Raw genomic sequence first — 16,975 nt, forward strand, 5'->3', positions numbered from 1 at the left:
CAGCGGCGCCGGTCACGTGGGGCGCAACGTTTCGCGCCAATTTCGGTTGGTCGGCAGTAGCCCGCCGCGCGGACGCTTTCTGCTCTCCCAGGAGTGAGAGAGCCTTGAACCCGCCAACTGCTGCCTCACGGGCGATGGCAGTTAAGGACTACGTGCTCGAAAAAGGTGAGGATATGCAAACTTGAGAGGAGCGTCCTGCGCGGGAAGCCTCCCGGCCAACACCTGTTGGTGTGAGCCGGCGTCCTGGGGGGCCGGGCTCGGCGCGCGAGGCCAGAGGCAGGGTCGGGAGGTAGCGGGGCCGAGACAGATGGTGCCCTGGGAGGCGCGCGGGCCACCGAGGTCGAAGAGCCGGTCATCTTGTTTGGGGAAGGAGTGGGGGCTCGCGGGGGGGGGCGCGGACAGCCGGGCTGGGGGCTCCAGAGGGGAGGGGCGCGCCCGGGAGAGACCAAGACCTCGGGACACCCGAAGGGTCTTCCGTCCCCAGGGACGGGCATCCCGGGTCCGTTTCCCTCCGCGCTCTTAAGCATTCGGAGCGCCCACGTCCCCTGGAGGCGCCGGAGTCCCGGGGGCGGGCGGGCCCGGGCCGCTGCGCGCCGGGATTGGCCATTTTAGGCCAACCTCCAAGCGGAAGTGAAGGCGGGCGGAAGTTGCGCGACGTCGCGGGAGGGAGTGTCGTGTGTAAACAGTGTCCTTCCGCGCGGCGGCCTTGGGGAGAGCTGCGCAGGGTGGGGGCGTGCCTGGAATTGGGGGGCTTCGCGGGAGCCCGAGAGAGGAGGCGGTGGAGTGGGACGGAGTGGCCCTTGACGTGCCGGCCAATCGCCGGACGGGCTCCCGCCCTGGGCGGAGGAATCCCGGGCTGTGAGGCGGCTGCATCTGGGCCCATGTGCTTCTTTGTTTACTAAGAGCGGAAGCGGTGGCGGGAGAGGGGGTGGGGTGGAGGACGGGCCTAGTGGAGAGATTGAGGAGACCGAAAGAAAAGGGGGAATCTTACGCGCGGAAGGAAAGCGGAGAACCTTGAGTTCGGTGTGTGAGGCGGGGTGTCGGACGCCTTTGGGAAAGGGTATTGAGATTTTTAACTAAGACAAAGATTGGAATTCCCTGGAGGGGGGGCGGGTTGTTGGGTAATGCTCTTAACCGCCCGGGGCCCCTTCTCCTTCCGTAGGTAAGAACAGACTTGTTAGAAGGAGTTCTGCCCTACTTGGGGACAATTACGAAGGCTTACTTAGATGTTCATGTAAACTGATTACTTCATACATTTTGTAAGTGAAAGGGAGTTTTTTAGATTCGTATCAAGGGGGTTTGCAGCAAAGTACCTGAAAGACTGATTCTCGTGGTTTTACATTTTCCTTCCAGAAAAGGTTAAGAAATTTCTACAAGAGTTTTACCAGGATGATGAATTTGGCAAGAAGCAATTCAAGTATGGGAACCAGTTGGTGAGTCTAAGATAAAGTGGAGGGAATGGGTGCTTACTTAAGGAGTTATAAGAGGTGGCCTGGTTTATTTCAGTAAGCATACATTGTAGGTGATCCCTTTAGTGTCCTATTTAATATCTGGTAAGTGGATGTAATTGTACATGCATAACGATCAAGAGTGGTCTTGAGGAGTTAGGAGGCGGTCTTTTGGGGGCTGAGAAACGAGTATTGCTTTGTCTCACGCTGCTTTCTCCCCTGTGGGTGACGGACACTGCCGAGCCTCGTAAACAGGGCTCTGTTGCTGTCGCTTCCTTACGGCAGGTTCGACTGGCTCATCGGGAGCAAGTGGCAATGTATGTAGACCTAGACGATGTAGCTGAGGATGACCCTGAGTTGGTGGACTCGATTTGTGAGAACGCCAGGCGCTATGCAAGGCTCTTTGCTGACGCCGTACAGGAGCTGCTGCCTCAGTACAAGGAGAGGGAGGTGAGTGGTTGCAGAAAAACACAGGGCAAGGAACGGTTGCTTTCGGGAAGCTTCTCGGATACTGGTGATTTTCTGAGCTGGCAGAAAGAGGGCAGGAATATCTGCCCTCTTGGTCTTACCTTTATGGTCTTACCTTCCTGCCCTTTATGGTCTTACCTTCCTGCCACTCGTTTTTTCTGTTTTTCTTTAGGTGGTAAACAAAGATGTTTTGGATGTTTACATCGAGCACCGGCTGATGATGGAGCAGCGGAGCCGTGAGCCTGGGACAGCCCGAAGCCCGCAGAACCAGTACCCTCCTGAGCTCATGCGCAGATTGTGAGTGGTCTCAGTGGGGACGGGTGTGGGAATTTGTTCTCCAGGACCTTAATGATGACTGTTTTCTCCCCCTAGTGAGCTGTACTTTCAAGGGCCAAGCAGTAACAAGCCTCGTGTGATCCGGGAAGTACGGGCTGACTCTGTGGGGAAATTGGTCACCGTGCGTGGAATTGTCACTCGTGTCTGTGAAGTTAAACCCAGAATGGTGGTGGCCACTTACACTTGTGACCAGTGTGGGGCGGAGACCTACCAGCCGGTATGTATGGAGCAAGGGATAGGAACACACTTAATTGTTGGTGGTTTCCCCCTGAATTTGTTGTGTCAGCTGATATTTATTTGTCATTTATTATGTTCATTGTGAAATGTGACTACGTGTTCACTTGTCATTCTTTTTTTTTGGTCTATGGTGGTTTTTCCATCCATTTTGTGTTCTTGGTTCCTATCATTATTAACTCGGGACGGGTCAAGACATTCTTTGCAGTTTGTGGTGTATGCTGTGAGGAGGAAGTGTTGACTCAGGTGACTGCCTTCGTTTCCTTCTGCTTTCCTTTCTCGCATCCCAGATCCAGTCCCCTACTTTCATGCCTCTGATCATGTGCCCGAGCCAAGAGTGCCAGACCAACCGCTCAGGAGGGCGGCTGTATCTGCAGACACGTGGTTCCAAATTCATCAAATTCCAGGAGATGAAAATGCAGGAACATGTGAGTTTGGGGTATGTGGCCCAGGGAAGGTGGAGTTCAGGTGTCCGCTCAGGTTCTGCGGTCATTCACGGAGTGGAAGAAAGAAAGAACAAAAGAAGCTGAGGCAGAGAGGTCACCTAGAGCAGGAAGGAGGTTTAACTTGAGCTTCTAGTTGAGTTAGGAAGGGGCAAAGACTGTCTCGGGCTCCCTTCTCCTGTTGGCTCCTCTGAGCTGAGAAGTAGGGGGTGGGATGCCTGGGACTGGAAGATGAGGTTCTTGTAGGCTTCGTTCATGTTCTTTCCTTCCTGCCCGCGGGCCTTCTCCCCTGTAGACTGACCAAGTGCCTGTGGGAAACATCCCTCGTAGCATCACCGTGCTGGTAGAAGGTGAGAACACAAGGATCGCCCAGCCTGGGGACCACGTCAGTGTCACCGGCATCTTCTTGCCGATCCTGCGCACTGGGTTCCGACAGGTGGTACAGGTAAGGAAGGGGCTTGAAAGGGAGAGGAAAGGGGCGCCTGGGTGGCTCAGTCGTTAAGCGTCTGCCTTCGGCTCCGGTCATGGTCCCAGGGTCCTGGGATCGAGCCCTGCATCGGGCTCCCTGCTCGGCGGAGAGCCTGCTTCTCCCTCTCCCATTCCCCCTGCTTGTGTTCCCTCTCTCACTGTGTCTCCCTCTGTCAAATAAATAAATAAAATCTTTAAAAAAAAGGGGGGGGGGGAGGAAAGATTTCCCTTTGTCCTTCACTTTTGCCAGCCCCACAGAGGGAACTGGTAATGGCAATGGTAAAGTAGCACAAAGAGTTTTGGTAGGAACTGAGGGAGTCAGGTGAATGGGTAAGTGAAAGGGCCTTCATCCATACCCTGGCGTTTTCCTGCCCAAGGGTCTCCTCTCTGAAACCTACCTGGAAGCCCATCGGGTCGTGAAGATGAGCAAGAGTGAGGACGAGGAGTCTGCGGCTGGAGAGCTAAGCAGGGAGGAGCTGAGGCAGATTGCAGGTGAGGGGCCTGGGGGAGCCTTGGAATGGGAATTTCTTCCTGGCAACCCTCCCCCCATTCCACCCCCAAGTACTCTAAACTTTCCCACAGAGGACGATTTCTATGAGAAGCTGGCGGCCTCCATCGCCCCAGAGATCTACGGGCACGAAGACGTGAAAAAGGCTCTGCTGCTCCTGCTGGTGGGAGGGGTGGACCAGTCTCCTCGGGGCATGAAGATCAGGGGTAAGGGGGCGGGGAGATGAGGGGGCGGTTGGGAGGGAGCAAGGATGTCAAGGACCAGTGTCCTGTGACCGCTTTGTCACAGAGTAAAAGAGCATCTGGGCTTCGTGGGCACAGGGAGGGGATGAGAAGTAATGCTGGGTATCGGGGAGGATCTCGAGTATTTGTCGTTGGGCAACTTGCACGGAAAGAAGGGTCACTTGGGGGTTTAACTCTTCCTCCAGGCAACATCAACATCTGCCTGATGGGGGATCCCGGTGTGGCCAAGTCTCAGCTCCTGTCTTACATTGATCGCCTGGCACCCCGCAGTGAGTAACTGAACCCTGGGAGGGGTGAATGTACCAGACAATGGGGCCCCGTGCTCATCTGTTCCTTAGGGGGCGGGGAGGGGCGGTGGTTCTGGCGCCAACACTTGATTTTCAGCTGCCTCGGGAAGGCCTGGACCTGGTGGGGCGGTAGAGCGGCTCCAGTTCGGGCCTCACCTGCCTCCTATTCTTGCTTCTTCCCTTGTTCTTTTCCTCTTCCTCAGTGTGTCTGCTTCTTTCCTGTTCCCGATCCCGCCTTTAGGCCAGTACACCACGGGCCGGGGCTCTTCGGGAGTGGGGCTCACGGCGGCTGTGCTGAGAGACTCGGTGAGCGGAGAGCTGACCTTGGAGGGCGGGGCCCTCGTGCTGGCGGACCAGGGTGTGTGCTGCATCGACGAGTTTGACAAGATGGCCGAGGCCGACCGCACGGCCATCCACGAGGTCATGGAGCAGCAGACCATCTCCATTGCCAAGGCTGGCATTCTCACCACGCTCAACGCCCGCTGTTCCATCCTGGCTGCCGCCAACCCCGCCTATGGGCGCTACAACCCTCGCCGCAGCCTGGAGCAGAACATACAGCTGCCTGCCGCGCTGCTCTCCCGCTTTGACCTCCTCTGGCTGATCCAGGACCGGCCTGACCGCGACAATGACCTGCGGTGAGTGGAGCTCAGTGCTCGAGGACACCCCCCCCCACTCCCCCCCCCCCCCCCCCCCCGCTGATCTGTAGGGAGGGAGAAGGGGTTGGAAACTCCTCCAGTTCCCTGCTTACTGTGGGAGCTAGTGCACGGTTCTTTAGGGAAATGGGGGGTCAGGACTAAAATCCTGGGGAGGGGGCGCCTGGGTGGCTCAGTTGTTGAGCGTCTGCCTTCGGCTCAGGTCATGATCTCAGGGTCCTGGGATCGAGCCCAGCATCCGGCTCCATGCTCAGCAGGGAGTCCGCTTGAGGATTCTCTCTCCCTCTCTCCACCCCTCCCTGCCCTTGCTCACACACGCTCTCTCTCACGCATGCTCTCTCTCAAATAAATAAATCTTTAAAAATAAAGTGGAGGGGCACCTGGGTGGCTCAGTCGTTAAGCGTCTGCCTCCCGCTCGGGTCATGATCCCAGGGTCCTGGGATCGAGCCCCGCATCGGGCTCCCTGCTTGGCGGGAAGCCTGCTTCTCCCTCTCCCACTGCCCCTGCTTGTGTTCCCTCTCTGTTTCTCTTTCTCTGTCAAGTAAATAAAATCTTTAAAAAAAATCCTGGGGAGGATTTCCTGGGAGAGCCTCCCTGCCACGCTGTGAAGAGCTGGCAAGCTGGGGCATGGGGTACGGAGCCCCCAGGAGAAGGTGTCTACTTGCCTCCACTCTTGCAGGTTGGCCCAGCACATCACCTACGTGCACCAGCATAGCCGGCAGCCCCCAGCCCAGTTTGAGCCTTTGGACATGAAGCTGATGAGGTAGGAGAGCTGGGGCACGGCCAGTGTGCCCGACCCGTCACTCCGTGTGGCAGCCGCTTGGGCTGTGTGCGCGTCTCCTGGAACAGGGAGTTTTTCACTACCGGCCCCGCCCCCCGCGGCTTCACAAGAAGAACCCAGCATCAGAACCCTTCTGCCCAGCTGCCGATCTCAGGGTGGAGGCAGGTCCCGATTCCAGGAGTAGCTGGATGCTGCTCCCTGTCCTTGATCGCATTGTTTGCTCCAGGGGGTCCCAGGGAGCCCTCAGGTCTTCTCCCCTTGTCCTTGTTCTCTTGCACTAAACGACGTGGATCACCGCCCCCCCCCCACTGTCCTAGTTTCAGGGGGAGGGGACTTGACCGTCTTTTAGGACAGATGGATTTTACTGCTATAAAATCCTTTTTCTGAAAACTTACAAATCATCTGGAGAACTCCACCAGTGATGCTCCAGCGAATTTGTTTTTCCTACTTGAAAGTGCCCTCTCCCCATCCTCCCCGTGTGGTCTTAAATAGCAAATTTTCCGCCTTCGCCTTCCACGACCCTTCTCTCCCGCAGACGTTACATCGCCATGTGCCGGGAGAAGCAGCCCACGGTGCCGGAGTCCCTGGCCGACTACATCACGGCCGCGTACGTGGAGATGAGGCGGGAGGCCTGGGCCAGCAAGGACGCCACGTACACTTCCGCCCGGACCCTGCTGGCCATCCTGCGGCTGTCCACGGCTCTGGTGAGCGCCCGCCCCGCCACCGCCCCCCCGCCAACCCCGGGCAGCCCGCCCCGCCCCACCCCACCCCGCGCACGCGCACCGCCGCCGCCGCCGCCTCCCTCCCGCTCAGGCCCTGCCGGTGCTAAAGTGCTGACAGTGCAGATAGCGGTCCTGCGTGCTACCGCACTGTGGGTACTTGCTGCTCCGGTAGGGCACGCACGGCGTCCCCGGAGGGAGAGGCCCGCCGTCGCTTCTCCAGCCTCGCGGGGGCGGGGCAGGGCGGGGGGTCACGTCCGCGCCCTGGGCCCTGGCTCCTTGCTAGACACCTGCCCTTCCGCCCGCACTCCGTGGACCTTAGTCCCGGGGGCTCCAAAGTGCTGTTCGTGCAGGTAGTGTGATTCCCTGACCTACTGCTGAGCTAGCACTTCCCGAGCCCCAGGGACGCGACCTCTCCGCCAGCCGCCTTCGTGGCCGAGCTCCCCCTGCTCTGTCCGTCGTGCTGGGGAGCCCAGGGGAGCTCCGAAGGGTCCGGTCTCCCTCACAGGACAGCGGAACCCGGGACTGGCCAGCGTTGCGAGGCGGAGACTTGGGCAATTGCTGGACGCTGCCCGCGCATTGCACTTGTCTCGGTCTGACAGTGCCGGCCCCGCACTGCAGCTGCTGGGCGGGTGGGGGGCTCTCCGCGCGTCTTCTGGGCCGCGCTCCCGAAAGCTGGAGCTGGGGGGGGGGGGGCGGGCTGACGTGTTCCCCCCTCTCCTCCCGTGCCCATCTCGCCCTCCCTTCCCTGCAGGCGCGGCTGCGGATGGTTGATGCGGTGGAGAAGGAAGATGTGAACGAAGCCATCAGGCTCATGGAGATGTCCAAGGACTCTCTGCTGGGCGACAAGGGGCAGACGGCGAGGTGAGCGGACACGAGGCCCGACGTCCCGGCCCCGACTACTTAGCCTCATGGCTCCTGCATCCACACGTGTGTGGTGTGGGCCTTGGGCTGCTATCACGGGCCCAGGGTCCTCTGACCTCCCCCCTCTCCCCCCCGCACTGTCCCCTTCAGGACCCAGAGGCCGGCGGACGTGATATTCGCCACCATCCGGGAGCTGGTCTCCGAGGGCCGAAGTGTGCGGTTTGCGGAGGCCGAGCAGCGCTGCATATCCCGGGGCTTCACGCCCGCCCAGTTCCAGGCGGCGCTAGATGAGTACGAGGAGCTAAATGTCTGGCAGGTTAATACCGCCCGGACGCGGATCACTTTTGTCTGATTCCGTCCAGCTCGTGAGACACTGGGGTCTGCTCTGCGTTCCACGTGCTGACCATCCCCCTTTTTGAAAGAGCTCCTGATGCCTCTGAGAGGAAAGGAGAATCCCCTCCTTTCTCCTGAGCTGCATTTGTTTTATTGTTTTTGCTAATAAAGTGTTTGAATAAAGCAATCTACAAACAGGGTATTAGGAATTTTCTAGATTCTTACCTTGTTCCCTTCATGCTGGTCTTACCCCGTCCACTCCATAAATTTACCAAGTAAGGGACCCACTCTACCTGCCAGGCACTGTTACTCCTTGCTGCGTCCCCAGTAAGTGCCACCGTGCGGAGATGAGGTGCGAGACTGAGCTCCACTCCAGTCCCCTCCTCGGTCCTGCTGTGCGTCCCCCCCCCCCCCCAACTCTGGAGACCACGCCCGTAGGACCTGCAGCACCTCTGAGCCAACTGTCTTTTCTGCTGCTTGAAATGCCTCAGACCTTCCCTCGTCCCTAACTCCCACTCTAAAGCTTTACTTAGGGGTAAGGACGGGGAGTGGAAGGGTGGCACAGGGACATGGGACACCTCACACAGGGGATCCACACGCAGCAGTCCCCGCATTCACACCTGGCCCCCAGGAGGGCCACGAGAGCCTCTGCTGGGGGTGAGGTGCCCCAAGGGTCAGGTGTCGATCTCCCTGTCGTAAGCGAGTGCGAACATTCGCAGTAAGAGAAACTTCTTCGTCTTGGCAATAAACAGGGCCCAGAGGATCAGAGCTTTTGGGGTGTCCGAAAAAAATTCCCTTAGCTTGGATCATCGGTCATCGGTCAAGTGTACAGGGTTGGTCTCCGCACTGCTGTCGTAGGGAGACCTCAGAGAACAGAGCTCACTTGGGTGGAAGCGAGCAGCCTCTGGCTCAGTGTAGATGCATCCACCTGACCGGACATGGGGTCACCTCAAGTGGCAGGGAGCTCCTCCTCATCACTGCAGCCTGTCCTGCCTGAGCAAGGCTGGAACGAGGGCCTCCTTTTAAGATCCAAGTTGAGAAGGCTGTGTGGTGCCCAACAGAGAGGACAGAGCCACTGGAAGGGGTGCTGAGGGGCTGCTCCCCTTTTATTATTGACAGGAGGTTTCTCTAACGAGTGTGACACCCCTCCCCTGTGGGGCCATTGTCCGACCTGTGCGTTGTCCCTTCAAGTACCCTCTCAGAAGAAGAGCCCCCGCATCCGCCTGCCGATGCCTTGTCGATCATAGAGGACGTTGAACTTGTTCACGAACTGGTTCATGGTGTTGCAGGTTTTGGTGATGGTGCCAAGGTAGGCCATGAGCCCCACGTCATTGCATTGCTGGAAGGAACAGACCAGTTGCCCGGGGAACAGTGGACTGTCCCAGGTCCGCCATTACGGACATGACATGACGTACAAAAGCCCCACCTCCCCAGCCTGGGTTTTATACTCACATCGTAAAAGTCTGTCTTGAACTTGTCTGTGCTGAGCACTGGGAGGCAGTGACACAGAGCATAGGCCTCCCGCAGGATCTCATGGTTGAAGGGGACCTCTCCTAAAGGCACAAAAGGACTGCATTAATGTGGATGCTGTCACCTCCCCAGGAGGGAGAGGAAAAGCGGTCCGAACGCCAGGGAGACACTCCTACCCGCTTCGGAGGCCTTGACGTACTCCAAGATGAGCTTGACCCGGCTGTGCAGCATCTTAATGGCGCTGTGCTGCGCGATCAGGTGCTCGGCCACTGCAGGGAGACAGGGACAGGCCAAGGTGGAAAACGCCCGCGGCCAGACTTCCCAGCCCCGCGGCCGAGGAAACCCTGCCGGCCTTCCTCACCAGTGGAGTTCTCCCCGCTGCCCGTGGCTGTCATTCGGGCCACGTGGTCGACGCCAATGCGTTCGGCTTCCTCCGTGGCCAGAGTGTAGGTCAGTTCGGCAAACAGCATCGTGGCCTACAGGGCACAAGGCGGAGTCAGCAGCAGGAAAGGCCAGGGGCAGGATGGCAGGGCTGAAGGGCAGGGCATTACCTCTCCATTGATTATATCGATGACAGACTCAAAAACACTGACGGGAAGCTGGAAAGAAGCAACAGAGACCACTCTTACTGAACTACTAGAGGCCAAAAGCTGGGCTGGGCTCTTCTCCACGCTAGATTTTTCCCATCTAATCTTCCCAAGGACCCACTGAAGTAAGGATAATCCCCATCTCACACGTGAGGCGAAAAGCAGTTTAGGGGTTCAATGACTAGCCCAAAGTCACACAGCTGCTGAGTGGGAGAATTCATCTCCGGTGACGATTCCACCCACCAGAGATGGGGTAAAGGACAGCAGGGGAGGAGGATAAAAAGTAGGCCCAGGGTCAGTATTACTCACATCCGTGTGCTTGGTCATAGGGTTCAATTTAAGAAAGAGCGGGCTCTCGATGATCTCGCACACCTGGAAAAGGGGATGGTGGACACGATGGTCAAGGCCCATCCTGCTCCCTCCCCCTCCCCCTCGTGCTCTGCCCCGGCACACACGTGTACCTGCTTGTGGACGTGGATGTCGGAGGGGTCAGGCGGCCCCCCGGTGGTATACCAACCCAGAAACTCCAGCTCCTTGAACACCTGTTTGACTGCAAAGGAAAGAGCCAAAGTACAGGGTATTTCTTTAAACCACCCTCCCTTAACTGGAAGCTCCCGGTGTATTTTTCATCAGCTTCTCCCCTCCCCACTCAACTCCCCGCTCAATTCACAATAATTAATCCCTTCTATCTTCTCTCATCCTTTACTGTCTTGGGGGGGAGGAATACCTAAAGTGTTCTCTTTCTGAGATCCTTTCCACTACTCTCCTCATTCCCCCACCTTGTCCCGTTCTCCTGTTTCTTCCCAACACTCTCCATCTTCCCCACTCTGCCTGCTTCTTACTCCCACTCCTCTCCCCCGCCCCAAGTCTCTTCCCCTCTCACACTGCTCCTCCTTGGTGTAGTAATACTCCTTGTCAATGATAATCTTCTCCTCCACGGTGTGGGAGAGCAGCTCAAAGGAGTTCATCACCTCGATATTTCGGCCCTCCTGTTTCCCGATCAGAGCCCCAATCACTGGGGGGAGAGAACGACATGTAAAACACGAGGGTCAGGAATCTTGTCCCTCATCATTACGGCCCAAGGGTCGAGGTCAGTGTGAACCAAACGCTGGAGACACCGTGACCTGGGGGAGGGGGAGCCGGCCTCAGGAACGGAAGGGGCAAAGACCCCTCTTTGGGGGAGGTGACCAAGGAGAGGAGGTGGGAGAATTACGCCGAAGACGCACCCTGCATAGGCCGCCCCTCCTGGGAGCGCATGCGAATCCAATGGTCTGAAATGTTGAGAATGACGAGGGGATGAAGAGCGACGGAGACGCTCCCCGTCACGCCGGAGGCCATCACGCTGGGGACCACTGAGGGTGGAGGAAAAGGAGGGCGAGTGAGAGAAGGGGCCGCACGTTCTGCCCCGGAGCTGCGAGCGGGAGACGGCAGAGCCGGAGCCATACATCCCTCCCGCAAGTTAGTCCAGGGAGCGGTATTGCCGTCCCGCCTGCTGACTCCTCCCGGGAGCCCGGGGGGCCTTGTCGCTCCCCGAGGGGCGTCACCAGAAGCCGCCCCCGCGAGGCCCGTTACCTGCGGCATCCACCTCCATCCCGCTGCTCCCTCCAGTCCCGTTCGCCGCCGCCGCCATTTTCCCCGCGCCCGCCAGCCTCGGCCCCGCCCCCTCCCTGCCGGCTTCCGTAGGCCGGCGGCGCATGCTCAGTGGGCGCGGGGTCGGGGCGGGCGGGGCGGGCGGTCCCGGAGCCGGCGGACTTTAGAAGACCCGGGTCTCGCCTGTCGCCTGCCGCTGCGGGTGAACTGGAACAAATTGCTTAACCCTGTCCCCTCCCAACCTTACCGTCCTCGTCAGTAAAATTGGGATAAAACGGCCTAGTTCTTAAGGCTGTTGCAGAAGGAATGAAAAATCACGTGTTTGCCCTCAGAATAAAATCCAAGCCCCTAACCATGGCGTGCAAGGCCCTGCAGGATCCGGCCCCTGCCTGCTAGCCGGCCCTGTCCTCTGCTTTGCCCCTTGGTCCTCATGCTTCAGCCACGCCGGCTCTCACGGCAGTTCCCCTCGCACGCTCCGCTCGCTCCCACATCCCACGATACCTGACCTACACACACCCAAATAGTTTTTAAGTGAATGGTTAATTTGAAGTGGTTCACCTGGGGTCCTCCTTGCCTCCTTCCAAATACCGTATTACCTACAGTACTAGGAACATTCCCAGCACTCTCTAACCCTTCCCAACCTCCCTCTGTCCTCCATCTCCAGCAGCCTTTCAAAACTGGCTTCGGGCAAACCTAGCCCTCTCCAGACCTCTCCACACTCCTACACTCAAGCAAGTTGTTGTACGCTGCTTTATCCCCTCTTGCTGCCCCTGCAATTTGTCTGGCTGGCTCTTTTAATATGTGTCTGCGCCACACCCAAAGTGTGTAAGTTCTCAGAAAGCAGGTGGACACGTGTGTCTTGATCCCGCAGAGCCACTCCAGTGCCCACAACCAGCAGGTACCAGGAGATGTGTTCTGGCTTATCACCTTCCTCATCTTCAAGTCCAGCCTTTTAGCAGCATCTTCAAATCTCTTTCTTTGTCCTTCTGTTCCCTTTGTCACATCGCCTTCTGTAATAAAACCCCCTCCCTGCTTCCTTCTTATAAAGATACCTGGCATTCCATGTAGTGCCCACTGGGATAACCCAGAATAATCTCCCTATGTGAAGATCCTTAACTTAGTCATAAATCCACGATAATCTCCCCACCTGAAGATCCTTAACTTAATCATAAATCCACGATAATCTCCCCATCTGAAGATCCGTAACTTAATCAGATCTGCAAAATCCCTTTTTCCCTGTACAGTAACATTCACAGGTTCCAAAGATTGGGACCTGGCTGTCTTTGGGGGCCATTGTTCAGCCCGCCACAGCACACATGGGCCACTGTCGGGGAGCTGGAGAGCAGTGCCCTCAATCGAATGGTCATTGTCTTCATGATCTAGCATTATGTCAGTCCATGAAGAGAATCCTAGTGGCTGAACCAGAATTAAGTTGGAATTCTCTAGGCTCCCTTTTGGCTGGGCTGTACCCAGAGGATTGGAATTCCCTAGGCTCCCTTTTGTTTGCAACCAGGATGGCCTGGGGTATACCAGGGAATGGTCAGGGCAGAATCTTGAATTTTCAAAACAAGTCTAGAAAACCCTCCTTTCATCCTGATCATTACCCAAGAGATGGCTGACCAGGAGGAGATGAACACTTTCAGCGAACAGCGACATTTAGCGACCAGGATGTCTTACTAAGGTCTGTGGACCAGGAGGAGGTAAGGGAAGTCGGGATGATCTGGAGGAGGCCGTTCCAGCCCTTGGCACTCAGATGCTGCGTATTGTAGGGAGTGTAGAATGTCCATCCAACACCTTGACTACTGACCCATTGTTGGGTAGCTTTTGTGAGGAAAAGCTTTGTGCACCCCAATGTCAAACTGTAGATGATCTGCAAAACCTAAAACATGACACAGTTTAGCTTCAAGGGCCATAATGATGTGGCTTAAGTCAGGGGATCAGACTGGAACAGGGACATCAGCACCAGGAGAGCCCCTAGAAGGTGTCGAAGGTTCGATGGAGTCGATTTAGGCGTGGGAGGGACCTTCTGGGCAGTGCAGGCTTGATCAGCATCTTAAAAGGGTCAGCCTCATCAGAGACCAGGTCTCCGCCATAAGCATGCACACAAGTGACTTGACTGTCAGAGCCAAGGTGTGTTCACTGCCCCCAAAGCGTGCGCCTTTCAGCTCCTCTGTCATCTTCAAGTGGTAAACCAAGCAGCCAGGCCATTGGCTGACAGCCCAAGTCAGCGAAATGTAACCAGGCTCCTGGGGGGGGCGGGGGGGGGGGCTAGCCAGATTTCCGATGAGAACAGCTTTGAGTTCTGCCCACTGATCAGAGCTGTGACATTGGCTTTCAGTTTGGGGTAGCTGGCCCTGAAGCTGGGCAGCAGCAGACAGCCAGTGCACCCCATCAGGGTTCACCTTAGCTGAGCCATCAGCGAACCAAGCCCAGGCATTCAGGGGAAACTCTGAGGCTTCCCAGTCCCTACCGATCCGCGTCTTGGTTTCAGGTTTCTTCCAAAACAGGAGTGCCACTTCATGTAAAACCCCTCTGGGGCCGGACCGACTGTGCTCTTAAACATACCACTCCTGTCTTACTAGTGAGGCCGGGTAGGCTCCTCCCACCTTGTCATTCATTAGCTTTGACTTGATGCACCCCAAGATGGGGGTACCCGGCTGCAGAGTTACCAGGCCGCCGGGGGCTGGAGTTCGGCACGGGCGGGTGCGCCGCCGGCTGCGTCCTGCAGGTGGCGCTGTTGCACCGCCACTGGCGGCACCTGAGTCCGGCCGTGATTTCCCTTTCTCCCCTCCTGCTTGGCGATCTGTGCGGCCTACTGTCACCCGCTCCATACAGCAGTCCCTGAATGGGAAAATCCCCTCTAATACTTAAGGGACTGGACAATTGCGACCATATACCCACCAGTTCCTACTTACATCTTTAGGTGTAGAAGCAGCAAGGACATCGGGCCCCACGCAAGGTCCCCTGAGCTTCGCTTCTCCACTGCAAACCTTGTCCAGACCCCGGCAGCGGAACTCAGGCACGTCCTCCCCTACAGGAACAAGGACCAAGGCATCTAACTCGTTTGTCAGGGGCTACAACGACAACCAGCAGGAGACCACACAAATCCTCGCTGCCACAACTGCACTCCAAGAATGGCTTTGGGAATAATATTGCTCATGCACTTGGCCTTTCCTCTGAGAGAGATTCGGCCGCGTTCCTCAGCTGCCTCACCTCAGGCTGCAGCCCCAACCCTACAGGACGATTCACCTGGAAGCTGCCCCATCTCTACGGCTTCAGGGCCGTCCAGCGCTGTGGATGTAGGGGGTAAAAAAAGAGATGTCACCCACTTGGTTCACTGAGTGGCACACTGTGGAGACAGCAGCTGGCCTGTTAAGAGCCGGGTCCTGAGGGCAAGACCCTCTGCTTGTCCCAGGGCCAGCCCAGGAGCCGGGGCCCTCCTCCACTCCGGCCTCGCGCAGGAACCCCCACCACTAGGCCGGTTTCTTCTCCTCGCCCGGCCCCTCCTGCCCAGCAGCCCAGTGCAGGACTCAAGAGATGCATCTGACTACTCGGGAGTCCCGGACATGTGGAGACAGAGCAGGCTGAAGCTGTGGAGAGGGACAGACAGGACATCTGGACGTCCTTCTGCTACAGCTCTATGGATGGGGGAGCATTGTGACTGGGGAACCCCCTGGATCCCGAACTGAATGAAGGCGATACTCCAGCTAGATTTTAGTTGTTATTGGAAATGGATGCATGATTCCACAGTTCTCTTTCCCCTTTAAACCAAGTGCCCCGAGACCGCAGGGATAGTCTCTGCGAGCCGTGGAATAAGAAGGGTCTCTTAATCCTTACCTTTTGGTCAGAAGCGCTGTGCTAATTCCTTTGGGTCACCCCTTTACCAGGCACTTGCTTATGGCAAGGGCAGCTCTGGGGCATCACCGTGCTGAGGGCTTCCTGCCACTAATCGGAGGTTCGGGGTCCAGGGGAGGGGTTAGTGCTGTGACCCAGTGCTTCACAGGTGCTCATCACGTAGCTGCTCCAGACTAACTCCAGTGAGAAGTGGGGAAGGGAGGGTGATGCAGGGCGCAGAGAGATCGCAGAATCCAAAGGCAGGATCCAAGTCAGAGCTGTGCTGGGCCACAGCTGCTGAGTCAACTGGCCCACTTTCTCCTCTGTGGGTCTGAGCCCGAGCCCCCTTGCTCACCCATGAGCACGCACGCGGGCCGGCAGGATACATCGGGAGGTGCAGCTAGGGGCTCGGCCGCACCTTGTGTGTACTGAAGGCTTCTCTAAGGCTAGAGGAACCGAAGAACTAGACTCTCACACCCACCAGCGGGTCCCTCTGACGGCCACAGGGCAGGGAAGCCTCAGCTGGGCTGTGGGTGCCGTGGGTGGGCTGCAGGTGAGCTCAACTCGCTTGACAGGCAGTATTTTCAGCTGTGGCAAAAATTCATGCGGGTTTTGTGCAAATGGATTTTCTTTTTTTTTTTTTTTAGAGAGGGGAGAGAATGAGCGGGGGCGGGGAGGGCGGTGCAGGGGTGGGGGGCGCAGAGGGAGAGAGAGAATCTTTAAGTAGGCTCCACGCTGGTCTCAATCTCACAACCCTGAGATCATGACCTGAGTCAAAATCAAGGGTCCGACGCTTAACCGACCTAGCCACGCAGGCGCCGCGAATTTTTCGCTAAACAGCCACAGCCCCTGTGCGGGCGTGTGGGCAGATGTGGCTGCGCTGGAGCCCAGAGCCTCGCTGCTTCTTTTCGGGGGAGGGAGTTGCCCTCCTTCTCCCACAGGTCATCTCCCAGCGGTCACACGTGGCTGTGACCCGGGCACCTGTCCCCGCCGCCGCCGCTCGTCCCCCCCAGGCATGCCTGCAGCTGCCCGCCTGGGTCCTGAGGGTGCTCTGCCGCAACCGCGGGCAAGTTTCCTCCTCTACGACCTGCGGTCAGGAGATGAGAGAGATGTGCATCCCTTGTGGGTTAGGTTACAGGTCAGGAAGCTAAGTCAGATCAGAGAGCGATTCTCTGTGAGGCCCGGTAATGGGGAGGGTCAGGGCTGGGGAGAACGGGCTTCCGGAAGGGCCCAGCGGGCTCCGCGGTTGCAGGGGGGTGGCCAGCAGTGGGAGGAGGAGGTTGGTATGGGGATCTCACAGAGCTAGAAGCAAGAGCACCTGGCAAGCGATGCCGTGCTCAGGACGAGGGAACCGGAGGATCCGAAGTCTTTTTTTTTTTTTTTTAAGATAATGGGATTGAATTTATTTTTATTTATTTTAAGATTTTATTTATTTGACAGAGAGATAGAACACAAGTAGGCAGAGCGGGGCAGGCAGAGGCAGAGGGAACAGACTCCCTGCTGAGCGGAGAGCCTGACGTGGGACTCGATCCCAGGACCCCGGGATCATGACCTGAGCCGAAGGCAGACGCTTAACGACTGAGCCAGCCAGGCGCCCGAGAGAGTCATTTTCTGACTCTCAGGGCACTGGGACCTGCTCGGTCGGCTAGTTCCTGCAGCCCCAGCACTGCCCGCTCTCGTGTTCTAGACTGTAACTCCTAGGGGGAAGGC

General features: G+C 57.5%; 2 protein-coding genes across 7 annotated transcripts; one reads left to right on the top strand and one right to left on the bottom strand.

Moving 5' to 3' along the window:
* The first annotated feature begins 6 nt into the window (after nt 1-6).
* On the top strand, nt 7-7,984 carry MCM7 (minichromosome maintenance complex component 7). 6 transcript variants are annotated; one of them, XM_045875718.3, is made up of 16 exons: nt 30-165; nt 1,163-1,259; nt 1,354-1,433; nt 1,734-1,898; nt 2,089-2,213; nt 2,289-2,469; nt 2,777-2,914; nt 3,225-3,374; nt 3,775-3,889; nt 3,980-4,111; nt 4,333-4,416; nt 4,676-5,069; nt 5,767-5,850; nt 6,404-6,572; nt 7,342-7,451; nt 7,602-7,984. In XM_045875718.3, the coding sequence occupies exons 4-16, from the start codon at nt 1,764-1,766 to the stop codon at nt 7,801-7,803; spliced, it is 2,019 nt and encodes a 672-aa protein (XP_045731674.1). In that variant the 5' UTR covers nt 30-165; nt 1,163-1,259; nt 1,354-1,433; nt 1,734-1,763; the 3' UTR covers nt 7,804-7,984. The 6 variants fall into 6 exon arrangements, with proteins under 6 accessions (XP_045731671.1, XP_045731674.1, XP_045731672.1 ...); XM_045875716.3 differs by lacking the exon at nt 30-165 and adding an exon at nt 749-1,060; XM_045875717.3 differs by lacking the exon at nt 30-165 and adding an exon at nt 749-1,023.
* An 880-nt stretch (nt 7,985-8,864) lies between these two features.
* COPS6 (COP9 signalosome subunit 6) lies at nt 8,865-11,546 on the bottom strand. Its single transcript, XM_045875722.3, has 10 exons — nt 11,414-11,546; nt 11,068-11,193; nt 10,725-10,856; nt 10,303-10,391; nt 10,151-10,213; nt 9,806-9,853; nt 9,616-9,730; nt 9,431-9,523; nt 9,237-9,337; nt 8,865-9,123 (listed from the first exon to the last, which is right to left on the bottom strand). The coding sequence occupies exons 1-10, from the start codon at nt 11,535-11,537 to the stop codon at nt 8,983-8,985; spliced, it is 1,032 nt and encodes a 343-aa protein (XP_045731678.2). The 5' UTR covers nt 11,538-11,546; the 3' UTR covers nt 8,865-8,982.
* Between the last annotated feature and the right edge of the window lie 5,429 nt (nt 11,547-16,975).

This window comes from Mirounga angustirostris, unplaced genomic scaffold (genome assembly GCF_029215605.1).
Source record: "Mirounga angustirostris isolate CCGP_5_RB_7025 unplaced genomic scaffold, mMirAng1.0.hap1 SCAF_5, whole genome shotgun sequence".
In the NCBI taxonomy this organism is placed as follows: domain Eukaryota; kingdom Metazoa; phylum Chordata; class Mammalia; order Carnivora; family Phocidae; genus Mirounga; species Mirounga angustirostris.